The sequence below is a fragment of the Dipodomys spectabilis genome, unplaced genomic scaffold, assembly GCF_019054845.1.
Source record: "Dipodomys spectabilis isolate Male_0828 unplaced genomic scaffold, ASM1905484v1 ptg000692l, whole genome shotgun sequence".
Classification (NCBI taxonomy): Eukaryota; Metazoa; Chordata; class Mammalia; order Rodentia; family Heteromyidae; genus Dipodomys; species Dipodomys spectabilis.
The window spans coordinates 416,304-443,849 of NW_024871369.1; the positions used below are offsets into that span (position 1 = coordinate 416,304).

At 49.0% G+C, this 27,546-nt stretch overlaps 1 protein-coding gene across 3 annotated transcripts; it reads left to right on the top strand.

Annotated features, from left to right (window-relative positions):
* The first annotated feature begins 3,332 nt into the window (after positions 1 to 3,332).
* Positions 3,333 to 27,368, top strand: Dnajc5 (DnaJ heat shock protein family (Hsp40) member C5). Of its 3 annotated transcripts, none has more exons than XR_006146414.1 (6): positions 3,333 to 3,495; positions 24,876 to 24,993; positions 25,734 to 25,947; positions 26,483 to 26,654; positions 26,737 to 26,808; positions 27,064 to 27,155. XR_006146414.1 is itself a non-coding variant. In XM_042672295.1 (5 exons), exons 2-5 carry the CDS (start codon positions 24,887 to 24,889, stop codon positions 27,165 to 27,167), a joined length of 597 nt encoding a protein of 198 aa, XP_042528229.1. In that variant the 5' UTR covers positions 3,333 to 3,495; positions 24,876 to 24,886; the 3' UTR covers positions 27,168 to 27,368. The 3 variants fall into 3 exon arrangements, 1 of the variants encoding a protein (XP_042528229.1); XR_006146415.1 differs by having other exon boundaries at positions 26,737 to 26,803; positions 27,058 to 27,077; XM_042672295.1 differs by lacking the exon at positions 26,737 to 26,808 and having other exon boundaries at positions 27,064 to 27,368.
* The last annotated feature ends 178 nt before the right edge of the window (positions 27,369 to 27,546 follow it).

Below are 27,546 nucleotides of genomic sequence, written 5' to 3' on the forward strand. Positions count from 1 at the left end.
TTGACAGTTAGAAGGTGGCTCATACCTGTAATCCCAATCTAGTTCTCCCCTGAATCTACCCTATTTTGGTTAATTCTTTTATGTCAGTAGTGGGGCTTGAACTCAGGACCTGGGGCATTTAGGATTACAGGTGTGAGCCACCGGCATCTAGCTTTCCACTAATACTTTTGTGTACACTAGCATACCACCCTGAAGTGTTTACTTATAAGTTAATTCTGGCTTCCATATAGGAGATGAAACGTGTATCAGTTGTCTCTTTGGGCCTGTCTTATTTAACATGGTTTTTTTCCCAGGATTTTCCATTTCTTTGCAATGATGTAATATTCTTTCTGATGGATGTGTAAAATTTCACTGTAAATATGCCACACTCTCTCGATCCATTTGAAGAACTCCTTGTTTGAAAGTAATTTATTTACAGTGTTCAAAGGTGAAAGCTGGCTAGGTGCTGGTGGCTCACGCCTGTCATCCCAGCTACTCAGGAGGCTGAGATCTGAGGATCGCGCTGTGAAGCCAGCCCTTATCTCCAATCAACCACTCAAAAACCAGAAGTGGCACTGAGGTTCAAGTAGTAGAGCACTAGCATTGAGCACAGAGAGGCTCAGGGACAGCGCCCAGGCCCTGAGTTCAAGCCCCAACCAAAAGAAAAAAAAGAAAAAAACAATACTATTCAAAGAAGTGTTCAGAAACAAGCTACCATTTTCCACCTACTTTCTATGGCAACTGTTATGGAACGTCACCCTAGTCACCCTAGTGTCTCTTCGTGCAAAAAGATGGGAATATGAACATGTATTCTTGGCTTTCCTACTCATAACAACAACAGGTACTATGCACCCTGCTCGTGTCTCGTGTGTGTGTTGTGTGTGTGTGTGTGTGTGTGTGTCCTGGGCTTGAATTCAGGGCCCGGGTGCTGTCCTTTAGCTTTGTCACTCAAGGCTGGTTGGTGCTCTACTACTTGAGCCACAGCTCCACGTTCCACTTTTGTAGAGTTTCACAGATTTTTCTGCCCAAGCTGACTTCAAACTGTGATGCTCAGAACTCAGCCTCCTGACAACTAGGATTCTAGAGGCATGAGCCACTGGCACCAGCTTGCTTTTCACTCCTCAGTGTGCTCTGCTAAGATCACTACTTGGCTTCACCTCTAAAGACCCTTATGGAGGAGGAGTCCAGCCTTTCCCTTGCTGCCTGTGATATGGTTCCCTGCCACCTGGGGAGTTCACTGTGGGAATCCCCTTTAGTAGTAAGGTCCTTCTCTGTTGTGAACTGGCCTAGATGTAACAGGAAGTGGCGCTGGGGCTCAAGGGGTAGAGCGCTTGCCTTGAGCTGAAGAGCTGAGGGACAGCGCCCAGGCCCAGAGTTCAAGCCCAGGACCTACAAAAAACAAACCCAAACTCTTCCTGAGTCTTAAGTATGCTGTCAAGGCAGAAGCTGCCTTTCTTTTGAGCACTGCATCTGGCTTGGTAGGTAGTACCTGGCCTGGGTGTAACTGCAGGGAAGTTTTAAGTGGCCTTGAATCAACACTAGAGTGGGGTTTTTTTTTGGGGGGGGGGGAGTCCGGTTGTGGGGCCTCAACTCTGGGCCTGGGCGCTGTCCCTCAGCTCTTCAGCTCAAGGCCAGTGCTCTACCACTTGAGCCACAGCACCACTTGTGGCTTTTTTCTTTTTGCTTATGTGGTGCTGAGGAATCAAACCCAGGGCCTCATGCTTGCCACTGAGCTACCTTCCCAGCCCCTAGAGTGGGCTTTGTGGTAACAAAAAGTAGAAAGCATCCCAGCTGCCTGTAGTCAACACTTGCCTAATTGTATTTGGAAGTGGATTCTGTGGGACAAGAATGGATTTGTGTGCACCAGCCCTCGAGGTCACTGCAGTTCCGTTAGGGCAAGATCCCTGAGGAACTAGTGGGGTGAGACTTAGTGAAGTGTTCTGAAGGCTCTGAGGACTGAAGCTGGTGAGATATTTGGAGTGGCTGGCAATGGGGAGGAACATCACAGTTTTATTTTTTTGCTAGTCCTGGGGCTTGAACTCAGGGCCTTAGTTTTTTTTTTGAGCATTTGAGCCACAGTTTTGCTTTCTGGTTCTGGGGGAGGGAGGTGTTAATTAATGGGAGGTAAGAGTCTCACAGACTCTCCTGCCTGGACTGGTTGTGAACCAAGATTCTCTCATCTCAACCTCCTGAGGAGCTTGGATTACAGGTGTGAACCACCAGTGCCCAGCTGTGTCTTGTTCGTTTAGTTTTTCCTTACCATCTTGAGGTTTGAACTCAGGGCCTGGGCACTGTCCCTGAGCTGCTTTTGCTCAAGGCTAGCGCTCTACCACTGAGCCAATTCCCAGTTTTCGTAGGTCTTTTTTATTATTTTTTCCTGCTTGTTGGATGTTACACAGTTTACTGACTGCTCGGAGGTGTCTTCAGCACTGTGCTGCTGCTGCTGGCCTCCGAGCCTGGAACAAGCGTGGCAACTCTAGACCAGCAAAAAAGTAGAAACAAAACGCAGGTGGGGGAAGATGGTAAGGGAGCGGGGGCTGGTGTGGTGGAGTGGTTTGGACTTACAGCGACGGTGCAAGGCTTAGCTGCCATCTGCTTCCCGGTTTTGAAGGGAAACTTGAAAATGGCCAGCAGGCAAGGCTGGAAGGGAGGCTGCGGGCACTGCGTGCAGGCTCCCGCCTGGCATCCCAGCGACTCTGGAGAGGATCGCGGTTCGAAGCCAGCCCGGGCAGGACTCCAATGAACCACCGGGGAGCCGGAAGTGGCGCGGCGGCTCGCGCGGACAGCGCCGGGCCCGCGTTCAAGCGGCGCGCACCTGCCCCGGGAGCACACAGCCGCAGAAATGGCCGGGCAGCTAGAGCGCGCCGGCCGGGGCGGCGGGGTGCCGCGGGAGGGACGGGGCTCCGGAGGCCAGCTGCGCCGCGGCGCTGCCGGGCCGGCGGGCAGGGGGAAGGAGCCGAGCCCGCGGCGGGCTCTCCACTTCGGCCCGGCTGCGAGACTAGCCGGCACTTCCGTGCTGCCGTCGTGTCGTCCGTCTCCCGGGCTCGGGGCACCGGGCTTCCTCCGGGGCAGGCTCTGGGCCGCCCCCCTCACGCCGGCCTGGCCCCGCCCCTGCCGGGCGGTGGGAGCGCCCGGAAGCATCGCCGGTTGGCTGTCAGCATAGGCCCCGCCCTCGTGAGGCGGGGCCTCGGCGCCCGGCTGTCATACGGAGCCCCTCCTCCGCGTGGGCAGAGCCTCCGTTTGGCGCTTGGGGCGCGTGCGCGGCAACTGGGGGTGGAGACGGCTCACGTCTTTTCGGGGACGCGCGCGCCAGTGCGGGTGCGTGCGTGAGCGTGCGCGTGCGCGTCCCTGCCGCCGCCGGTGCTGCTCCCGCGCCCTCGGCCGCCGCCGCCGCCGCCCCCGCCGCCCCCTCCGCCGCCCGGGTTCCACTGGCTGAAGAGCGCGTCGGCCGGCTGCCCAGCAGCGCCGCGGAGCGGCGAGCGGAACCGCGGAGCCGGCGGGCGGGCGGGAGAACAGGTGAGCTGGTTGCGGGCCGGCCGGGCGAGCCCCGAGGCCGACCGACGAGGGCCGCGGGGATCTGGCCGGCGGCGAGGGAGCGGGGCCGCGGCCGCGGGGCGGGGGCCGGGCCGTGAGGGCGGCGCGCGGAGGGGCGGGCGGCGGGGCCGGCGGCCGCGGCCGGAAATGGCGGCCGCGCTGTGCGGGCGGCCAGGGCGGCGGGGCCGGGGCGCGAGGCCCGGCCGGGCCCGGCGCGGGGGCGGGGCGGCGCCCGTCCGCACGGCCGCGCTTGCAGCCGAGTCGCGGCGCCCCTCGGGCCGGGCCGCGAGCTCGCCGGCCCCGCCCGCCCGCCGCGACCGCCGGGCCCGGGAGCAGGAAGCGCAGCTTCGAACCCGCAGCCTTGGGGCGCGCCGGCCGTCGGCGCAGGACCTGCCCCGAGGACAAAGCGCCGCCTCCGCCCGGGGCCCGCGGAGCCCCGACCCGCGCCGCGTCGCCCCCGGCTGAGCGAGGAGCCGCCGTCCGGTGCGGGAGCCGGACCGCAGGGCCCGCCGCGGCCGGCAGCGCCGGAGGCCGGCGGCTCTGGCTGGCCCGTCGCCAGCGGCGGCGCTGGGCAGCCTGTCGGTGGCCTGACCCGCGTTCCCCCGCGTTCCCCTGCGTCAGAAGCCGCCGCGCTGACCTCTGAACAAACCGAGGACCCCGCCCTGGGACCCTCGCCCCCCCCCCCACGCACACACTTAGAATTTCCTCTTCCCACTTCCCATTCGCTCGTTTCTTGTCTGTCTGTCTGTTTTGTGTTGGCAGTAGGGCTTGAACTCAGGGGCCTGCTCTCGTACTTGGTGGCTTTTTCACTCAAGAATTGGTGCTCTACCATTTGAGCCACAGTTCCACTTCCTCCCACCTCCTACTGTCTCCTTGCCTTGCTTCATTTTCCCGCAGCGCTTGGACCTCGCTAATGTCCCGTTTAGTATATTTAGCGTTTCCTATTAGGTGTGATCCATGAGAAATTATTTTTTCAAAGAACAGTTGTCTGCAGATAGTAATGTGCCTGGTCTATAGAAATTGAGCTTACTAGTAGCAGTGCTACATGATGACCTTGTCACCTGGAAGCATGTTGGTGAGTACTGACCACTTAAGAGGCACAGGGCTTCTGAAAGGTGTACGGGAAGTAAGTACCACATGTCCCCAGAAAGTAACTGTTAACTCCCTGCTACCTACTGGGGAAAGGCCAACCAATTAAAAGGGGGTCAAAGGTGTTTAGGATTTTCCTGTAAATCTGTTCGAAGGTGTATGTGCATGCACATGTGTGCATGTGCACACACATGTGTTAGTCTTAAGGATTGAACTGAGGGCCTGTGTGCTGTCTCTGCTTTTTGGCTCAAGGCTAGCGCTCTACCACTTGAGCCAGAGCTCTGCTTCTGGCTTTTGGGTGATTAATTGGAGATGGGAGTCTCATGGACTTTGCTGCCTGGGCTGTCGTGGAACCACAAACTTCAGATCTCAGCCTTCTGAGTAGCTAGGATTATAGGCGTGAGCCACCGGCAGTGGTGGCTGGCTCAAAATTAAAAGTGTTTTTAAAGTCAGCTCTGCCACTTGGTGCTAGTGTTGCTAGGAATTTTGTCTTGGTTACCTGCACTCTGTTGTGGCCTGAGGTGATTGAGTGACGTGGAGGGGGGTCATCCACCTGGCTCTCAGGTCTTCTGAAGCAGTTCTTTTTCTTTTTTGTGATAGGGTCTTGCTGTATAGCACAAGCTGGCATGGAGCTTGAGATCCTCCTGCTTCAATCCCCTACACAGTGATATTACACTCACAGCATAAGAGTAAGCAATTCCTGATGCTCTCAATTGGAAGATTATTATTGGGGTGCTGTGAAAGTCCAGCAGAACCTTTTCTGTGCCCAAAGGAGTCTGGAGTTCTTTCCAGGACCTTCACTTTCAGCCCATCTAGACTTAGTGAGTAGATTTCCTTGTGTTCCTGAAGATAATTTTGTACTATGTTCTCAGAGGTTGAACATCATTTGAGCTCATGAGACCCATTTGTTTGCCACCCTGGCAATCTGCCTTGCTCAGGTCTCTTTATTAATAATAATCGACCTGGAACTTGAACTCAGAGCTTCTGAACCAGGTTTCTTGTATTCCCATTGACCACCTCTATCATGCTGAATCCCATAACAAACTGTTGAACCTTTAGAACTCTCATAGATGAGTATACAATAGATTCTCAGTAGGTGTTTACTGAATGAATGATTAAAATGCAGAAGGCTGGACATTGTGATAAGGTACAAGTTTTGTCTAAAGTTTGCTTCTAAAGTCAGAGAATGAGTATAAAGCAGGGCTGGGAAGGTGGCTCAGTGGTAGAGTGCTTGCCTTGCATGCATGAGGCTGTGGGTTCGATTCCTGAGCACCACATAAACAGAAAAGGCCAGAAGTGGCTCTGTGGCTCAGGTGGTAGAGCAAAAGAACCTCAGGGACAGTGCCTAGGCCCTGAGTTCAAGCCCCAGAACTGGCAAAAAAAAAAAAAAGATGAGTATAAAGCAGGTCCATGGTAGGTGTCCACCTGTAATCCTAGCTACTCAGGAGTCTGAGTTCTGGAGGATTGTGGTTTGAAGCCTAGCCCAGGCAGAAAGCCTAGGAGATTCAATCTCAGTTCATTATCAAGACTCTAGCTGGGTTGGAAATATGTGGCTCAGATGGCTAGAGTGCCCATAGGAAAGCAAGGTGAGGGAGCAGATTGAACAAGCTTAGGGCCTTTGAGTTGAAGACCTGGGACCAACACAAAAAGGTGGGCATGTAGTACATAACAGTGGGGAAACCGTGGGGAAAAAGACCCCCTGAGTCTTCAGGGGGCTGGTTAGGGGTGTTTGTATGTAAATGATCCAAAGAATCAGTCCTACTCTTGAGGACCCTTAGTCCTCCATAGTGGCTCTTGTGAGTGGCTGGGTGTAGTTACTAATGTAACTGTGTAGCTGTGCGTGTTGACTCATATCTGTAATCCTAGTTACTCAGAAGCTCAGGGGGTCAGAGATTGGAAAGGTTATGATTCAAAGCTATCTGGGGCAAAAAGTTTACAAGATACTGTCTGAATCAGTAGTGGAGTTTGGTGGTGCTGTTTAGGAGGCTGAGATATGGGTAAGTACAGTGTTTTTTGTTTGTTTTGTTTTGTTTTTGGGTTGGTCATGGGGCCTGAACTCTGGGCCTGGGCACTGTCCCTCAGCTCTTCAACTCAAGGCTAGCGCTCTACCACTTGAGCCACAGCGCCACTTCTGGCTTTTTCTGCTTAGGTGGTACTGAGGAATTAAACCCAGGGCCTCATGCATACAAGGCAAGCATTCTACCACTGAGCCACCTTCCCAGCCCTGGATGAGTACAGTTCTAAGCCAGCCGGGGCAAAAAATGCTCACCTAACCCAATCCAACAGAATAAGCTCGACATGGAAATATACATCTCTCATCCTATCTACACCTTAGGAAGCGTAAGCAGGAGGAGCATAGTGCAGGCTTACAGAAAAGTGAGACACTATGTCAGAAAAGGGCTGGCGTAAGTGTAAAGCGCCCCACATCATTCTGTACTGTAGAGTCCTGGTGATGTGTCCAGGGAATAAGGTATTTTGTCACACACACTTTCTGCTCTGTTTCAGTTCTGCTCTGTAAATCAGTACAAACTGCTAGCTTTTTCTTCCTGAAAGAGAGAGAGACTAGAGCTGATGAGATTAGCCCTCCTTCAGTCCCTGGGCCTCTGTGGGCTGTAAAATGAGGGTAATGGTCCCCGATCTGCCTGCCTGTTGGAGGAGCAAAAGATACAATGAAAAGATATCTCACTGCCTGCTTTCCAAATAGGAGTGACAAAGAGGCTAAAAAAAAATGGTGATTGCCGGGTGCTAGTGGCTCACGCCTGTAATCCTAGCTACTCAGGAGGCTGAGATCTGAGGATCATGGTTCAACGCCAGCCTGGGCAGGAAAGTCCGTGAGACTCTCCAATAAATGACTGGAAAACCGGAAGTGGCACTGTGGCTCAAGTGGTAGAGGGCTCGCCATGAGCTGAAGAGTGCATGGACAGCGCCCAGGCCCAGAGTTCAAGCCCCACGACCAACCCCCCCCCCCCCCCAAAAAAAAAAAAAAAAGAAGGCGATACCTTTATTTATGAAAATAGTAAGATTCCCTTGATCTACCTGGAGTGTTGTGCCGGGCTGCTTCAAACAAGGACATCTCCTGATGAGGATTAGCTGTTAGCCCGTTATCAGGCACTACGAATTCAACCTGGAAGATTTAAGGATTAGATTACCCAACAACCTTTAGTGTAGATTTTGTCTCTCCTGACACCTTGCATTAACCTGAGTACGTCACGTTAATGAAAAAGTGTTCTGCTTTGTTCTTCATCCGAGGCACTTAATAGGCACGGGTCTTTAAAATAAAATGCGGCTGGAGGCATGGATTAATGGTAGAGTGTCATTCTGGCGAGCACAAAGCCCTAAGTACTGTTAGAAACAAATGTTGCTTTAAATTTTGTTTTCTTTTCGTGTGGGGGGTGGGGCACGTACTGTCCTGGGGCTTGAACTTGGGGCCTGGGCACTGTTTCTCTAGTCTTTGAGCGCAACTTTCCTGCCTGGACTGGCTTTGAACCCTGATTCTCAAATCTCAGATTCCTGATAGACATGACACACTACACCTGGCATTGCTTTCTGTCTTGCTTTCGCTTTCTCTCCCTTGCCTCCTATCTACCTGCCCTCCCCTCCCTTTCTCCCTCCTTTCCTCCCTTCTTCCCTTCCTTCCCTTCCTTCCCTTCTCTCCTTTGCCTTCCTTTCCTTTCTCCCCTCCCTCCCTCCAGCCCTTCTTCTGTCCCCTCCCCTTCCTGCCTGCCTCCCTCCTTCCCCTCCCCTCCCTCCTTCCCTTCCTTCCTTCCCTCCCCCCCTTTTTTTCTTACAATCCTAGGGCTTGAACTCAGGGCCTGGCACTGTCCCTCAGTTTTTTGTTTTTTTTTTTCCCTGCTCAAGGCTGGTGTTCTACCACTTGAATCACAGTTTCACTTCTGGCTTTTTGGTGGTTACGTGGGGTTTTTTTGTTTTTTTTGGGGTCCGGTTGTGGGGCCTGAACTCTGGGCCTGGGCGCTGTCCCTCAGCTCTTCAGCTCAAGGCTAGCGCTTTACCACTTGAGCCACAGCACCACTTCTGGCTTTTTTTTCTTTTTACTTACGTGGTGCTGAGGAATCGAACCCAGGGCCTCATGCATGCAAGGCAAGCACTCTACCACTGAGCCACCTTCCCAGCCCCTTGGTGGTTACTTGGAAAAAAGAGTCTCAGAGACTTTCCTGCCTGTGCTGGATTCAAACTGCAATCCTCAGATCTAGGCCTTGAGCAGCTAGGCTAACTAGGTTGTGAGCCATTGCTTTTAATTGTCAGAGTTTTGCAGACATTGATATTTCACATTGAAATTGCAGAAATGAAGTATAGCATTTCATTCTTCAAAGAAAGAAATTCTTAATAATCTAATCCTTTGGAATTGTTTGGGCTAAGTCATGAAAAAATCTGTCATGATCAGTTTCATCTTCAGACTTTATCTGTATATACTTAAAGATTTCACTTCATTGGACTGGGAAGGTGGCTCAGTGGTAGAGCGCTAGCCTGGAGCTGAAGAGCTGAGGGACAGCGCGCAGGCCCAGAGTTCAAGCCCCATGATAGACAAAAAAGAAAAAAAGAAAAGATTTTACTTCATTCCAAAATTGCTCTACATTTTAGATGTAAACTCAGAGTTTTTAAATTTTGTGATACATAGTGGATTTCAGAGAATCTTCTTGAATCTGTGAGTGAACCTTATTCATCATAATGGATTATTTGTAATTTTCTTTCTGTAAGTTGGTGACTGTTCACTTACCCTGTATTGCTAGTAACTGGTTTACAAGGTGAAATGTGCTCCTCCTTGGCTCTTTTCTGGGGAGTATTTCCCTGTTGGTTATAAAGTTATCATGGTGAGTCAGAGAGTTGGAATGTTAACTTGCCTGTGCCCTCCTGTCATCTGTGTCCCACTCTTCTGGCTATCTCTGAGAAAGAAATGTGGCCAGCTCTCCTGTCTTATGAGGCTACCCTTTGTACCAGGCAGAATAGTATTTTGGAGAACTAAATGTAGTAACTATCATGTAGTAACTCTGAGGTACCTCAGTGGCCGAGGGCTGAATGCAGGGATCTAGGGCTCCAAGACAGTCCTCATCTAAAGAAGGGGAGTGGCGCTGTGGCTCAAGTGGTAGAGCGCTCGCCTTGAGCTGAAGAGCTAAGGGACAGCGCCCAAGCCCAGAGTTCAAGCCCCACGACTGACCCAAAAAAATAAAGAAAGAAGGGGAGGCCTGAGCAGGCTCAGCATAGGAGTAGTCTGTGCGCTGCACAGCACCACTCACGGCTTGTCTTTTATTTTCTCTTATTACAGGAAGGGATTAGTAGCCTAGCAGATGTTTGGTTTTCAGCTAGACAACCCCCTGGATTTCTATTCTCTCCTCTTCCTCTCAGATCTCCTAGTAGGTATGAGGCACTAACACACAACTAAACTTTAGAATACATGAAACTAGTTGGTACCTTTTTTAATCTTTCCTAGTAACAGGGTTTGTATTCAGGGCCTTGTACTTGCTGGCCAGGCAAATCCACTCTACTACTTGAGCCATACATCTATCCTGATTTTTTTGCTGGTTATTTTGGAGATAGAGTCTCAGCAACATTTTTTTTCCGGGGGGAGGGAGGATGGGGTGGGGTGGGGTGGGGCGGTCTGTCCTGAACTTTGGGCCTGGGCGCTGTCTCTGCACTCTGCAGCTCAAGGCCAGTGATCTTCCATTTGAGCCACAGTCCCACTTCCAGTTTTCTAGTGGTTTTATTAGAGATAAGAGTCTCATGGACTTTCCTGCCCAGGCTGGCTTTAAACCATGATCCTCAGATCTCAGCCTCCTGAGTAGCTAGGGTGACAGGCGTGAGCCACTGGCGCCCAGCTAGTCTTAGCAACTTTTTTGAATGGGCTGCTTTGAACAATGATCCTCTGGATCTCGGCCTCCTGAGTAATTAGGATTACAGCTTCTAACAATTTAAGATTAATTAAAAAAAATTGTACTTTAGGCAAAGGTTTTGACTAGACTATATTAATGTCATACTTTTAATCAAAGCTAATCACAGAAACTTTGAAAAAAAAAAACAATGTAGTCCAAAGTTTTTGTTGTTGGTGATGGTGGTCATGGGGCTTGAACTCAGGGTCTGGGCAGTGTCCCTGAACTTTTCTGATCAAGGTTAGCACTCTACCTACTCTGAGCCACAGCTCTACCTCCAGCTTTCTGATGGTTAATTGGAGATAAGAGTCTTATGAACTTTCCTTCCCCTGGCTGGCTTTGAACTGTGATCCTTAGATCTCAGCTTTCTGAGTAGCTAGAATTACAGACATGAGCAACCAATGCCTGGCTGTTTGTTTTGATACAAAGTTTGCTATGTAGCCTAGGTTGGCCTCAAATCCGCCTGCCTCAGCATTTCTCAGTACTGGGATTTTAGGCATGAACCACCATACCTGGCTAGCTCCAGTTTAAACCTCAGATAACAACTAAAAAGTCTTTAATTGGAGAATGACAGAAGTATCTCTTAACTGGTCCTCTCTTTGAAAGTGTTTTCCTGGGAATTCACTGAGCAGTCCTTTGAAGGGCAGACACTGTGAAGTGATAGACAGTGGTTTGTTGATAGACAGTGGTTTGTTGACCAGGCAAGGGTTACTTAATATATGTTTAGCCGTATATTAGGACACCTTGCATGCTAGCTATTACCCAATTCTATAGCTAAGGAAACTGAGTTAGCATGTATTCTCCAGTGTAAAGATACAGTACCGAAAGAGTAAGCACAAATAATGCCACCTTCTCTGTTAACATAATAGCACAGAGTTTGCAGAACCCCCTCTGGAAGCATTCTCTCTTACATCACCTTGCCTAACTGAGCAATCCTCCCTAGGGGCTACCTGACCTTTTTTGCCCAAGGCTAGCACTTCTATATCTTGAGTCTCAGCTCCACTTTCAGCTTTTTGGTAGTTAGAGATAAGAATCACACAGAGGGGCTGGGAAGGTGGCTCAGTGGTAGAGTGCTTGCCTTGCATGCCTGAGGCCCTGGGTTTGATTCCTCAGCACCACATAAGCAAAAAGAAAAAAAAAAAAGCTGGAAGTGGCGCTGTGGCTCAAGTGGTAGAGCGCTAGCCTTGAGCTGAAGAGCTGAGGGACAGCGCCCAGGCCCAGAGTTCAGGCCCCACGACCGGACCCCCCCAAAAAAAAAAAAAGAATCACACAGACTCCCAGTACTGGAGGCTCACACCTGTCATCGTAGCTACTCTGGAGATCTGAGGATCGAAGTCCAGACCAGGCAGTAAAGTCCATGAGACTCTGACCTCCCTGTGGCTCAAAGTAAGAGTGCTAGCCTTGAGCAAAAAGACTCAATAACAGTGCCCAGGGACTGAGTTCAAGCCCTACATCCAGGAAAAAACATCTTTCCAACAGACCCACTTTCTAGGATTCTAGATACTGCCCCACCTCTGTTTGAGGGGTGTGGGTTCAAGACAAGGCCATGAAGCTCTGTTGTATGGTCTCTTCCATATGAAGTTCAGTCTTTGTCTAGTGTCAGTTCTAGAAGATACAGTTTCTGGATTCTGCATCATGAGAGGATCTGGCTGTCATCAGTTGGTGGGTCAAGATGGGTTTCTTTCACCTGGTGAAAATATGTTCTGGTTGTAGTGGAGTGAAGCCTGTACTTCTGAGTTATAGCGGTGTTTATGAGAGTGTGAGATAACTCACATTTCAGTTATTACAAGCATAGGCTTTCCAGTAACTATTAGAGATCCACCCTTGTTTTCCTGCAGAGGTGGATCTGACTACCGTCAGCCAATAATGCTTTCCACCAGAGTGACTCCGTTAACTCCCTTAGCTTTGCCTAATGCCATGTATTTGGAAAAGCCTACTTAGTTCTTGCCCACTTGTGCAGTGGAACCAGTGCCTCACTTCTGGCAATCTGTGCAGATAAGCTTCATAAGGAAAATAATCTTCTAATGGCCTTTTTTGTTTTTCAGTATTGGAGTTTGAACTCGGGACCTTGCACTTGTTAGGCTGGTGTAATACTGTGCCGCACCTTCAGCCCTCTTGACACTGTTTATTTGTAGGATAAGTTTTCTCACTCCGGTGAGTGTGATCCACAGACTACCTACGTTTGTGCTTCTTGTCTGCACTCCAGCTTCCCACATGGAGATGATTCTAGCACTTTTCTGAGGTGACAGAAGCACATTACTTTACTCAGCTGTGGGTTGAGAACTTTTTTGGCCCTGTCTGGCCTTCAATCTCTGTCCTCATTCTCAGCCTTCCGACTACTTAGGATTATAAGCATGAATCACTAATGGCCAGTGTGTTTTTATTCCTACTCACCTTTTAGGGTACATTGTCCCTAACTGTATCACAGTTCACTTATTGTTGCTTCACTGTAACATGGATTTAAAAAAGAAAAACATAAATAGTGCCAGGTGCTGCTGGCTCATGTCTGTCATCCTAGCTACTCTGGAGGCTGAGATCTGAGGATCACAGTTCAAAACCAGTCCGGGCAGAAACATTTATAAGACTCTTTTGTTGTTGTTGTTGTTTCTTTCGTTGTTGGCTTTTGTTTTTGTTTTTGGTCGGTTGTAGGGCTTGAACCTTGGGCTTGGGCGCTGTCCTTCAGCTCAAGACGAGTGCTCTACTGCTTGAGCCACAGCACCACTTCCGTTTTTTTCTAGTGCTTTATCGGAGATGAGAGTCTCAAGGACTTTCCTGCCCCGCTGGCTTTGAACCGAGATCCTCAAATCTCAGCCTCCTGAGTAGCTAGGATTACAAGTGTGAGCCACCATTGTCCAGCCTCAGATACTCTTATCTCCAATTAACCACCAGAAAGCCAGAAGTGGCGCTGTGGTTCAAATGGTAAAGCACTTGCCTTGAGCTGAAGAGCTGAGGGACAATGCCAGGGCCCAGAGTTCAAGCCCAACGACCAGCAAAAAAATCAAAACCATAAATAGTGATCCCTTACCTATCACAGGGGGGTTTACATTCCAGAGACCCCTGTGCTAGGTGAAAATCTACCAAGTAGCAGTAAGTGAACCATGATATAGCAAGGGACAAACTGTATAACACTGCTACTTTGCAAATTTTCACCTATTGCAGTGGTGTCTGGACCATTATGATAGGTGAGGGATCACTGTACGGTTACAAATGTCACTTCCCACAAGCCACTGGCTCACTCCTGTAATCCTGGCTTCAGGAGGCTGAGATCTGAGGAACGAGATTTGAAGCCAGGGCAGGAAAGTCTGTGAGACTCCTCTCTCCAATTAACTACCAAAAAAGTTGGAAGTAGAGCTGTGGCTCAAGTGGTAGAATGCTAGCCTATAGCACAAAAGCTCAGTGAAGGCATCTAGACTATAAAACACTTGATCAAAACAGTATTACAGGGGCTGGGAAGGTGGCTCAGTGGTAGAATGCTTGCCTTGCATGCATGAGGCCCTGGGGTTTGATTCCTCAGCACCACATAAACAGAAAAGGCTGGAAGTGGTGCTTGGCTCAAGTGGTAGAGTGCTAGCCTTGCGCTGAAGAGCTGAGGGACAGCGCCCAGGCCCAGAGTTCAAGCCCCACAACTGAAGACAAACAAACAAAAATAAACAGTATTACAGGTAATTGTAATAGACAAATTAGGTTGAGTGTTTGAGCACAAAAAAATGATTCATGATTTGGGCAACATCTGGAACCAATAAAGGTTCAGAGAACTCCACCCAGCAGTTAGACAGGAAATATTTATATGTAGACACACAGCACTAGCCTAATTGGTTATAACTCAATTTCAGACACATCTGATTAGGCATGTCTTATACTCAGCTTGTCATGATTTAATTGGCACGCCTTTTTATACTAGATTGATGAGATTACTTCATTCTAGGCAGTTATCTGCTGCAGCCCCGCCAGCTGGCTGTAGTTCTCCCCTGTAATCCTTACTACTTGAGACTAAGACCTGAGGGTAATGGTTTGAAGCCAGCCTGGGCTGGAACGTCTGTTAAGACCTTATCTCCATTTAACCACAAAAAACAAAAAAAGCCTAACTAGACTGTGGCTCAAGTGGTAAAGTACGAGGCTTGAGCAAAACAACTAAGGGACTTTGCCCAAATGTTGTTCGAGCCCCCAGTACTGCCGCGCGCACGTGCACGCACACACACAAGGCAGTCCAGATACGGGACACAAGGCCAGCTGTGTCTCCTTAGAACAGCCGTGACCAGTGACTGAGTGCAGGAACACTGGTGCACCCATTTCTGTCAGTTTTTGTCTCAGAATGTGTTTCATTGCAATACCCTCTGTTATCTAGCATTTTATGAACTCTGACCTCTCTCAGAATCTGCCCTGTTAGATCATTCAGTCCACTGTCTAGTGGGAGCCAGACTACCGTCAGGGTAGATCATTTTGTCAGCATTACAAACCAACAGGCAAAGATGGCATTTGTACTTCTCTGAACCTTGGACACGCCTAGAATTTTTAAGTATGTTAGCCCATACTATTCTAATAAGATTGCAGTCAAGTTTGTTTGTTTGTTTGTGTGTTCATTGCTAGCCCTGGGGTTTGAACTCTGGCCCTGGGTGCTATCCCTAAGCTCCTTTTGCTCAAGGCTAGCGCTCGACCACTTGAGCCACAGAGCCACTTCCAGCTTTTTCTGTGATGAATTGGCAATAAGAATCACTGACTTTCCTGCCCAGGCTGGCTTTGAATTGTGATCCTCAGATCTCAGCCTCCTGAGTAGCTAGGATTACAGTTGTAAGCTACTTGCACCCAGCTTATTTATTTATTATTTATTTATTTATTGTCGGTCCTTGTGCTCTTCAGCTCAAGGCGAGCTCTACCACTTAAGCCACAGCATCACTTCTGGTTTTCGAGTGGTTTATTGGAGATAAGAGTCTCACAGACTTTCCTGCCTGGGATAGCGTTGAACGGTGATCCTCAGATCTCAGCCTCCTGAAAACCTAGAATTATAGGTGTGAGCCACAGGCGCCCAGTTCAGCTTATTTATTTTTGAGATAGGTTCTTACTATATAGCTTTTTATTGGACTCACACTTCGATCTTCCTGGCTTATTTTTTCCCAAGTGCTAAGATTACAGATATGTGCTATGATACCCAGCAGTCATAGGTATTTTTATGGCCCTCTTATTCACTGTTGAAGATTTGAATGCTCTTGATTATTTCCTCTAAGAAATGAGAGGAAGGTTCTTCCTAGTTGGCATCCTAGTAGATTTCCACATAGGTACACACTGATTAATGCCTTTTCTGCCATGATGATACGTAGTCTTGATACTGATCATTAGGCAGAGAGTCTACAGTGTGCCCTTGGAAGGCAGAGGGTGCCTACCTAGGCAGGACATTACCTGTGACTTTGATATTCTGAGAGTTTAGATATGGTGAAGTTAAAAACACAAGGTAGCCAGGCGCCGGTGGCTCACGCCTGTAATCCTAGCTACTCAGAAAGCTGAGATCTGAGGATCATGGTTCAAAGCCAGCCCGGCAAGGAAAGTCTGTGAGACTCTTACCTCCAATAAACCACTCGAAAACCAGAAGTAGCATAGTAGCTCAAGCGGTAGAGCACTCATCTTGAGCTGAAGAGCACAGGGACAGCGCCCAGGCCCAGAGTTCAAGCCCCATGACTGACAAAAAAAAAAAAAAAAAAAAAAGGATTGCACTTTTTCTTGTATTACTTGTTTATATTTAGGATAACCGTAAGTTTTCTTTTTTTTTAATTTTTTTGGTCCGGTCATGGGGCTTGAACTCTGGGCCTGGGCGCTGTCCCTGTGCTCTTCAGCTCAAGGCTAGTGCTCTACCACTTGAGCCACAGCGCCACTTCTAGCTCTTTTTTTTTTGCTTATGTGGTGCTGAGGAATCAAACCCAGGGCCTCATGCATGCAAGGCAAGCGCTCTACCACTGAGCCACCTTCCCAGCCCCAATAGTAAGTTTTCTAGAGTAGTTTTAGCTCAGAATAACAGTTCTTTCCTGAGATCTTGTCTCAAGCTTTGTGCACAGCTCAGTGCATTTGACGCCTAATGCACACTATTCTGAGCAGTTCTTAACCCTGAGGTCTCCCTTCACTGGTGCACACTGCATTCTGAGCAGTTTTTTTTTTTTTTTTTTTTTTTTAATTTTTTTTGGGGGGGTCTGGTCGTGGGCCTGAACTCTGGGCCTGGGTGCTGTCCCTCAGCTCTTCAGCTCAAGGCTAGCGCTCTACCACTTGAGCCACAGCGCCACTTCTGGCTTTTTTCTTTTTGCTTTTGTGGTGCTGAGGAATGGAACCCAGGGCCTCAGGCATGCAAGGCCAGCGCTCTGCCACTGAGCCTCCTTCCCAGCCCCTTCTGAGCGGTTCTTGATCCTGAGGTCTCCCTTCACTGGGCTGGGCCCCAAGCTCAGTGTCACAGAGCCTCCCGGTCTCATTTCCTGCTGTCTTCACTATCTCTTTCTTTCTCTGCTGTGCAGGCAGGACTGAGAGGCCAGAGATGGTTAACTCAGTGGAGGAGAGTAGACAAAAATAGGTGACTTCTTAGCCGGGCACCAGTGGCTCACGCCTCTAATCCTAGCTACTCAGGAGGCTGAGATCTGAGGATCCTGGTTCAAAGCCAGCCCGGACAGGAAAGTCCGTGAAATTCTTATCTCCAATAAAACCACCAGCATATTGGAAGTGGTTCAGTTGCTGAAGTGGTAGAGTGCTAGCCTTGAGCTGAAAAGCTGAGGGACAGCCTCCAGGCCCAGAGTTCAAGCCCCATAACTGACCCCCCCCGCCCCTAAAAAAAATAGGTAACTTCCTGAATAAGAGGTTTGGGGAAAGGTACCAGGTTTTGGTTTTGTGTTTTGTTTTCTTTGTGCTTAAACACAGATCTAGGGCTGGGAAGGAGGCTCAGTGGTAGAGTGCTTGCCCCTCATGCATGAGGCCCTGAGTTGGATTCCTCAGCACCACATAAGCAGAAAAAGCCGGAAGTGGCTCTGTGGCTCAAGTGGTAGAGTGCTGACCTTCAGCTGAAGAGCTGAGGAACAGCGGCCAGGCCCAGAGTTCAAGCCCCACGACTGACAAAAAACAAAAAAACAGATCTAGGATTGGATGCATGGCTCTAATGGTAGAGCGCCAGCCAGTCAGCAAGTGTCAGGTACCGAGTTCAAGTTTCAGTCTGAAGGAAAAAATAAACATAGATCTATCGTTATTTTGCTTAGTTTCTGACCTGTTTTTCCTTTTCAATTATTCTAAGCATCAGTTTACTTAAAATCTTTGATTAGACTGGGCACCAGTGACTCACACCTGTCATCCTAGCTACTTGGAAGGCTGAGACCTGAGGATCACGGTTCAAAACCAGCCTGGTCAGGAAAGTCCGTGAGACTCTTATCTCCAGTGAACCACCAGAAAACCAGAAGTGGTACTGTGGCTCAAGTGGTAGATAGAGCACTCGCCTTGAGCTGAAGAGCTGAGAGACAGCGCCCAGACCCAGAGCTCAAGCCCTACCAAAAAAAAAAAAAAAAAAAAAGTTTCTAGACCATAAATTATTACTGATGAAATTAATTTGACAAAAACTTACTGAATGCTCTGATAGGACTTGATAGTATAGTATAGATTTAGAAGAGTTTCAGAATATAAGCTTTGGTTTTTACTTCTCTGTAGTTAATTATACCACTGGAATGGTTATAGTTTGGGAAACTGGAGGTTCCAGGCAAGGATGTGAGCCCTGAATAGAGGTAGTTTGTTTTTCCTCGAGTGATCACTGTCAAGGAGTGTCAAGTATTTCACTATTTTTGTGAATTGTAATACACGGACACAAAGTTAATCATTACTTAAAAACTGCCAGTTATCCAATTGTCACGCACCTACTTTTTTGGCTTCCTACTGGAAGCCAAATTTTGGTAGATTAGGTTTTAGATTGATTCTGCTCTGGTACCTTGATGCTAGATTGCATTAAAAGTACTTTCTTATTCTGACTTTAAGACTTAGCATCACTATACTTTTTTTTTAGGTGTATGTGGTAGTACCAGAGACTGAACTTGGGTTGTGTACATACTAGGTAAATACATTATCTTTAGCCATTGCTGAGATTTTTTATTGTTACACATAAGAAAGAAAGACAATATCTTCCCCTCTGTACGGTATTTTCACAATTAAAAAAAAAAGAAAGAGGCTGGGAAGATGGCTCAGTGGTAGAGCGCATGCCAGAGGCCCTGGGTTCGATTCCTCAGCACCACATAAGCAAAAAGAAAAAAGGCCAGAAGTGGCGCTGTGGCTCAAGTGGTAGAGCGCTAGCCTTGAGCTGAAGAGCTGAGGGACAGCGCCCAGGCCCAGAGTTCAGGCCCCATGACCGGACCCCCCCCCCCAAAAAAAAAAAAAGAAAAACCTTTTGGAGGTTTTCACTTTAAAAACAAATACTTTTTTAATGGGTCCAGTACTGTCCTGGGACTGTTCAAGGCTGGTCTCTACCACTTCTGGGTCTGGGGTAGTTAATTAGAAATAGGAGTCCCTGCCTGGGATGGCTTCGAACTTGGATCCTCTGATCTCAGTCCCTTGAGGGGCTAAGACTACTGCCTGAACCTCTGGCAGCCAACTTCATTTTTTTTATGGCTGTGTGATACTCCGTAATGTGCGGGTGTGTGGTGTATGACTATATAATCTCAGTCATTACATTAATCTGTTGAGCAACGGAGCTGAAGCCACCTCGTGGCTTTGTAAATAGTACTGCAGTAAACATCGCTGTGCAGGTGTCCTTCCGGTGTATCGACTCACTTTGTTTCTAATAGATGCCTAGTTGGGGAGGGGGTATAGTATTTTGAGGAACTGCCATACTTACTTACATGGTGGTTACACTGCTTTACCAACAAGTGTATGAGGGTTCTTCCCCTGTACTCTTGTCCAAATATTGTTGTTTGCTTTTCTTGTTGTTGGTCTTGGGACTTGAACTCAGGGCCTGTCCCTAAGCTTTTTTGCTCAAGGCTAGCCACAACACCACTTCGAGTTTTCTGATGGTTAATTGGAGATAAAGAGTTTCACGCACTTTTCTGTCTGGCTGGCTTCGAACTGGGATCCTCAGATCTCGGCCTCCTGAATAGCTAGGTTTATAAGTGTGAGTCACTGGTACCTCTGAGACTCTTACCTCTAACCACCAAAAAGCCAAAAGTGGTGATATGGCTCAATGGTAGTGCCAAAAAAGAAGAAAGCTGAAGCAGTCCCTGAGTTCAAGCACCAATACCTACACACGTGTGTAGGTGTGATAAGAATGAGACTGGGGCTGGGAAGGAGGCTCAGTGGCAGAGCGCTTGCCTTGCATGCCTGAGGCCCTGGGTTCGATTCCTCAGCACCACATAAGCAGAAAAAGCCAGAAGTTGGGGCTGGGAAGGTGACTCAGTGGTAGAGCGCTTGCCTTGCATGCATGAGGCCCTGGGTTCGATTCCTCAGCACCACATAAGGGACAGCGCCCAGGGCAAGAGTTCAGGCCCCACGACCGGCAAAAAAAAAGAAAAGAAAATGAGACTGGGCTGGGAGTGTGGCCTAGTAGAGTGCTGGCCTAGCCAGCACGCATGAAGCCCTGGGTTTGATTCTTCAGTACCGCATACACAGAAAATGACAGAAATGGCACTATGGCTAAAGTGGTAGAGCGCTAGCTAGCCTTGAGCAGAAGCAGCTCAGGGACAGAGCCCAGGCCCTGAGTTCAAGCCCCAGGACTGGCAGAAGAAAAAGAAGAGAAAATGAGACTGAACAAAAAAAATTTTTGGTTGTGAGGGCCTGGGCGCTGTCCCTGAGCTCTTCAGCTCAAGGCTAGTGCTATACCACTTTGAGCTACAGCGCCACTTCTAGTTTTCCTGGTGGTTAATTAGAGATAAAAATCTCGCAGACTTTCCTGCCCAGGCTGACTTTGAACCGTGATCCTCGGATCTCAGCCTCCTGATAGCTAGGATTACAGGAAAGAGCTACCATCACCCAGCTGACTAACAGAATTTTGAGTAGTTCATGCAGTGGACGTGGGAAGAGCCTCAGATGACCTGGAAGTTAACTGACCAATGAGGAGCACTTGGAACTAGACAAGAACAGCAGTTGAACAAGGATCAAGAGGCAGAAATTACCGAAGAATCCTAGGAAACCTCAGTTTGTAAACTTAGCAAACTCCTTAAAGATTTGAACAACATGGACCCAAGACTGAGAAGGGCTCATTCATGGAGAGGAGTGCAGGACATGGTGCAGTATTGCTTCTAAGCAAGTCTTTGATGACAGAAATGAAACCAGACAAGTTACCCACGTGCGTTTCTGAAGAGAGCCTCCTTCTCAGAAAGCATCTTGGTGGTTCCTGTGTAGAGATCCGGAGGACCACATTGTCCTCATAGAAGATAGCTCCTCCCAGAGGGCACCTGTGTCTAGGCCTTGCTGCTTTGTCTCCCTATTTCTGACTGTATCTATCTCTTCTACCTACCTACCTACCTGTCTCTGTCTTTCTACCTGCCTATTTCTAACTCTTTGTCTCTCTACCTGCCTATGTCTGTCTACCTACCTACCTATCTACCTATCTTTATCTCTACCTACCTATTTCTAATTGTATCTATCTCTCTACCTGCTTGTTTACCTGTCTTTACCTATTTATCTACCTGTCTCTCTCTATCTGCCTGTCTACCTACCTGTCTCTGTCTCTCTACCTACCTGTTTGTTTTATCTCTCTATCTGTCTCTGTCTCTCTACCTGATTATTTTCTACCAACCTGCCTGTCTACCTTTCTTCATCTATCTCTCTACCTGTTTGTATCTCTCTACCTGTCTGTCTATTTGTAACTATATCTATTTTATCTATCTACCTACCTATCTGAGACCAGTTGCTGTCTTCAGGCTTAGTCTCTGTAGTGCTAGGATTACACGCCTGGCATTGTATATTAGGGTTCTTCTGTTCTCTCCTTGCCTCCTCCTCTCCCTTTTCCAGTTCTGGAACTCACTTTTGCTCGGTTTTTCCCTCAATGCTGTCACCCTACCATGTGAATTATGGCTTCATGTCAGGCTTTTTCAGCCCATACTGGCTTCAAGCCAAGATTCTCTCATGTCAGCCTCCTGAGAAACAGGCCAGCATTCCCTACACTTATTATTACTGTTATTGTTACTGGTACTAGAGCTTGAACTCAGCCTGGGGACTGTCCCTTAGCTTTTTTTGCTTAAGGCCGGTACTTTACCAGCCTTGGAGCCACAGCTCCACTTTCAATTTTTGGTTGTTAACTGGAGATAAAAGTATCACTGGCTTTAAACTGTGCTCCTCAGCTGTCAGCCTCCTGAGTAGCTAGGATGACAGGTGTGAGCCACATGTGTCAGGTGGTTGCGCAGGGTATGGGGTCATTTTTCACGTGTCCCTGAGTGCGCACAACGATCCTCAACCCGCCTCACCCCCATCACACCACCTTGCCTCTCCACTCAAAAAAATAGTTTAAAAAGGAAAGATAGGGAAAAAGTATATAATGAAAGAAAATAGTTTGTTTAGCTATATATTGTTTTAAGCTAAATGTTGTTATAAAAGAGTCCAAAAAAAGTTTGATTTGTTTTTTTGTTGGTCATGGGGCTTGAACTCTGGGACTGGGCGCTATCCCTGAGCTCCTCAGCTCAAGACAAGCACTCTGCCACTTGATCCACAGTGCCACTTCCGATTTTCTGGTGGTTTATTGGAGATAAGAGTCTCATGGACTTTTCCGCCAGGACTGACTTTGAACCACAATCCTGAGGTCTCAGCCTCCTGCGTAGCTAGGATTACAGGCGTGAGCCACCAGTGCCCGGCAAAAAAGCCCTGGTGTTAGGCCTGAGAAGGTGGCTCAGTGGTAGAGTGCTTGCCTAGCATTCATGAAGCCCTGGGTTCAATTTCTCAACACCACAGAAGCAGAAAAAGCCAGAAGCGGTACTGTGACTCAGGTGGTAGAGTGTTATCCTTGAGCTGAAGAGCTGAGCGACAGTGCCCAGGCCCAGAGTTAAGGCCCCAGGACAAAGAAAAGCCTGGTGTTAGTGGCTTACACCACAGTGCTCAGGAGTTTTTAAAAGTTAAAAAAATCCTGTCACAATGACTCATGCCTGTAGTTCCAGCTACTCTCCCACAAGGTAGCTACAGCAGAGATCAAAGAGGATCATCTCAACCATGTGTGATGTGCCCACATAGGAAACGGGACTGCTGCTCAGGGCAGCCCTAGACAGATAAATAAGACTACAGCAAAAAAAGGGACTGACGGCATGGCTGGAGTTGAAGAGTACCTGAGTTCAAACTCCAGTACTTACTTCCAAAATAGTAATAGTGGTACTAAGTTACAGCTGGTCTTAGCTGGTATAACCACCCGGCCTCCCGGAAGGCTGAGGGTCCCACACTGCAGGCAGGAGGCTAGCCTACAGAATGGAGTGAGACACCATGGCAAAAGGAAAACGTTAAAAGGCAAGTTCACTTAAAAAAAAAAAAAAAAAAGATAGTATATTATTAAAGAAAACTTTGTACCCTTCAAGTCACCTGAGCGTCAGTGTTCATAGAGGCCAGCACCCTTCGCTGTCAGGCCCCTCCCATGCTGCCTTCCTGCAAGCAAGCTGCACTGCCGAGCGCCTGTCTGTAGTGCACCAGTTTTTACACCGTGTGTGCTGTGTCCTTACTGTTCCTTTTCCTGTGTTTAGCCATGTAAACATTTAGCTTTATGTTACAGTCATCTATTATATTCACAGTAGCATGCTTTTTAACTTGGGATCAACAAGACTGCCTTGGCCAAGGTGAGTAGTAGCAGGCTGTGCCACCCAGATGTGTGCAGAACAGGCTGCGAGACAGCAACAGGGTTATCTAGTGGCCACATTTGCTGAAGCATCGCCTGATGGCCTATGTGAATGAGTGCATCAATAGCCTGATGGCCTATGTGAATGAATGCATCAATAGCCTGATGGCCTATGTGAATGAATGCATCAATAGCCTGATGGCCTATGTGAATGAATGCATCAATAGCCTGATGGCCTATGTGAATGAATGCATCAGTCTTTTAGTATCTGGTGACTTTAGTTTGCATTTCCAAATGACTAATTTTGTTGAATATCCCTTCAAATACTAATACTGCTGACCATTTAAAGAAAAAAAAAAACCTAATTCTGAAGGAATAAAGATGATTGAGCAGCTTCATAATCAAATTAGGCAGGCCTAGAATCCTAGCTATGCTGAGACTGACGTCTGAGGTTTGAAGCCAGGCAGACAGAAAAGTCTGTAAGACTCTTTCCTCTAACCAACAAAAAGCCGGAATTGGAGCTGTGGCTCAAGTAGAGTGCTTGCCCAGGGGGTGGGGGTGGTGAAGAGGCTCAGAGACAGAACCCATTTCCTAAGTCCCAGGACCAACATGAAAGAAAAAAGAAATTATATAATTTACACTAACTTACATAAAACATTGTAGAAAGCATTGATTAAGCTTCAGCTTATGTCCTCATAGCCCCTGTTCAGAAGGGGAGGAAAGACTCCTTTCAACTTTTTTTTTCCGTGTCTGTCTGTCTGTCTGTTTGTCGTGGGGCTTGAACTCTGGGCCTGGGCCCTGACCTTCAGCTCTTCAGCTTAAGGCTAGCACTCTACCGCTTGAGCCACAGTTCTGGCTTTTTCTGATTATGTAGTGCTGAGGAATTGAACCCAGGGCCTCATGCATGGGAAGCAAGCGCTCTACCACTGGGCCACCTTCCCAGACCCTACTTTTTTTTTTCTTTTTTGTCATGAAGCTTGAATTTGGGGCCTGGGCACTCTTCCCCCCTGAGCTTTTTCACTCAAAGCTGGTGTTCTACCACTTTGGGCCACAGGGCCACTTCTGATTTTCTGGCGATTCACTGAAGATAAGGGTCTGGAAGAGTTTTTGACCAAACTGGCTTTTTTTTTTTGGGGGGGGGGGGGGGTGGTCCGGTTGTGGGGCCTGAATTCTGGGCCTGGGCGCTGTCCCTCAGCTCTTCAGCTCAAGGCTAGCGCTCTACCACTTGAGCCACAGCACCACTTCGGGGTTTTTTTCTTTTTGCTTATATGGCGCTGAGGAATTGAACTCAGGGCCTCAGGCATGCAAGGCAAGCGCTCTACCACTGAGCCACCTTCCCAGCCCGGCATGTTTGTTTTTTTAATCAGTTGTAGACTTGAATGCAGGGCCTAGGCACTGTTCTTGAGCTCAAAAGCACAAGGCTAGTGCTTTACCACCTTGAGCCACAGCTTTACATCTGGTTTTCTAATGGTTAATTGGAGGTAAGAGTCTCAGGGACTTTCCTGCCCGGGCTGGCTTTGAACCGTGATCCTCAGATCTTAGCCTCCTGGTAGCTAGGATTACAGGCGTCATCCGCTGGCACCCACCTCCTGGCTTACATTTTCAAAATCCATGCCTGTTGATGTTCTTTTTATCTTCTCTTATAGATTAACTTAACATGGCTGATCAGAGGCAACGCTCACTCTCTACCTCCGGGGAATCACTATACCATGTTCTTGGGCTAGACAAGAATGCAACCTCAGATGACATTAAAAAGTCCTATAGGTGAGCAGCCACGCATGCGCCTCCATGTGCACTCATCTGTGTCTCACCAGAACCCTGGCACTTCACCTTTCCCTAGCTCATAGTGTGTATCTGGTGTGCTTATTGTGTCTTCAAACGGTTACGTTGGTACTCTCTTACAAACACTTGGCCGATGTTTCCAGCTGCGTAGTCTGCAAGAGGTCATGGTCCACACTGGTGGAGACCCCAGACACCGGCAGAGCTGCAGAGCTCACAGTGCTGAGTAGTGTGGCTTCTGATTGGGGTTCAGCAACTTCTGGGGTGACTCGGGTGGTGGGTAGAGCACTGGCCCCATTTGCCTAGGAAACTTGAGGCCCTGAGTTCAAACCTACTACCTCCAGAATAACAAGACTAGCTCTGACTAGAGCCATCGTCATCAATTCAGACACTTTCAGTGGTCTTGTGTTCTTGTGCTTCAGTGTCACTATTCTGCAGTAATGCAGTTTGCCTGTATGCAGTTAGCTATCTAGGACACCAGAGGTCAGCAGCAGGACTTGCCTTTGAAAGCTTTGCTGCCCAGGGCCTGATCCCTGTGCATGGATTCAGAGGCCAGGGAGATTTTCCCTGAAGCCGTGGCAGGCACTTCTTTGGACCTAGCATTCTAGACCTCTGGAAAGTTGGAAGTAGAAATGGTAATGGATCAACATTTCTTTTTCTGGACTCTGATAGATAAGTGTGAAACACAAGACCAGATAGAGCCAGGAAATGGTTTTGGTTTGCAGGAAACTTGCCCTGAAATATCACCCTGACAAGAACCCTGATAACCCTGAGGCTGCAGACAAGTTTAAGGAGATCAACAATGCCCACGCCATTCTGACCGACGCCACAAAAAGGAACATCTACGACAAGTATGGCTCATTGGGGCTCTATGTGGCTGAGCAGTTCGGGGAAGAGAATGTCAACACCTACTTCGTGCTCTCCAGCTGGTGGGCCAAGGTGAGGAGAGGGGGCAGGTGGTGAGCTCTCGCTGCAGGCACACTGCGTGTCTGGAAGCGCATGTGACGGAGGTCTCCACACTTGGTCTTGGCTGTCCTGTTGTCCTCCTGTGTCCCTGCCATGACCAGCACAGGGCAGGGCACCTGGAGAGGGTCGCTCAAAGCCTCAGGTTAGTCCCCACCCGAGGCCCAGCCCTGGGAACCAGCTTATCGTCGAACTGTGTGTAGGATCTTCTGTTGTCAGAGATACCTTTAAATGTCACTTCACATGCTTCGTGACCCTTTCATGCTTACCACATACAGAGGGCCAAAGAACACAAGTTCTCCGTGACTCTTAGCTGAAGGAAGCTCAGTTTTTACTTTCCCTGGTCTACTTCAGTTCCCCTTCTAGATGACTTCCGTTTGCCCCTCCCGCCTCGCTCTTTCAAGTCAGCACCCCTCAGCCCAGGGCAGAGCCTCTGCCACTTCCCTCCTCCCAGGCCGTCCCCTGGGCTGTGGCCTGTAGTGGCGTTGAGGCTGAGCCTTCTCTCCCCCAGGCCCTGTTTGTCTTCTGCGGCCTCCTCACCTGCTGCTACTGCTGCTGCTGCCTGTGCTGCTGCTTCAACTGCTGCTGTGGGCGGTGCAAGCCAAAGGCACCGGAGGGCGAGGAGACTGAGTTCTACGTGTCACCCGAGGACCTGGAGGCGCAGCTGCAGTCGGACGAGAGGGGTGAGTCCCTGCCCTGGCCGGTGCGCGTGTGCGGGGCAGAGCTGGCTGGGCCCTCAACGGCATCAACTGTCTTGTCAAACAGGAGGGCACTGACACTGTGCCGCGTGTGTGTGGTGGCAGCGGGGACGGTTGAGGTGTGAACATGGACACTGAGGTAAAGCAGGCGCAGGGAGCTGTCCCCACCCATGAACTGTGGTAGCCGTAGATCCAAGGGGCCAAGAAGGCGGGGAGGGCCGAGGGCTGGCGTGGCCTGCGGCCAGTGAGGAGGTGTGCTGCTGGGTGGAGGTTGGCAGGTAGCCTCTCCCCTCTGAGTGTCCAGGTGGCCGAGTGCTGTGCTGTGAGGACCGATGTGGTGGGCGCGCAGCCCAGCCGCTGCCCTGTGCGATGAGTCTGCCTGCTTACTTTTCAGAGGCTACAGACACACCAATTGTCATACAGCCAGCGTCCGCCACAGAGACCACCCAGCTCACAGCTGACTCCCACCCCAGCTACCACACCGACGGGTTCAACTAAGTTCAGGAGCAGCTGTGCCTAGAGGATGAATCAGTACCGGCCACTGCAACCCAGAATCATGAACTGTAGTCACGAGATGGGGGCAGTCACCGGCCGGCCTTGGCTGGGTCTGGCTCCTCCACCCTCTGCGCCCGCCCATCCACCCGCCCTTGACACACGAAGTGCGTAGCATGCAGTATTTAAAGCGGTGTAGCTACGGTCTTCTGTTTTTTTTTGTTTTTGTTTTGTTTTTCTTTTTCTTTTTTAATAGCATGTATGGGTTATGTTCGATGTCTGTGTTGTGGACGTGCCGCAGTCTGGCTGCATTAACCGGTTGATGGAGGCGTTCATTCTAGTGGGTCCAGAAAAGTTCAAGCTGCAGCTGCCAGACTCTGCCCGC

Bases quoted from the DNA above. Each gene is read 5' to 3' on its own strand.
- Dnajc5 (XM_042672295.1), top strand. From the start codon at position 24,887: ATGGCTGATCAGAGGCAACGCTCACTCTCTACCTCCGGGGAATCACTA. The intron at 24,994-25,733 runs GTGAGCAGCCAC...TTTGGTTTGCAG, and splicing joins GACATTAAAAAGTCCTATAG to GAAACTTGCCCTGAAATATC. The intron at 26,655-27,063 runs GTGAGTCCCTGC...CTTACTTTTCAG, and splicing joins GCTGCAGTCGGACGAGAGGG to AGGCTACAGACACACCAATT.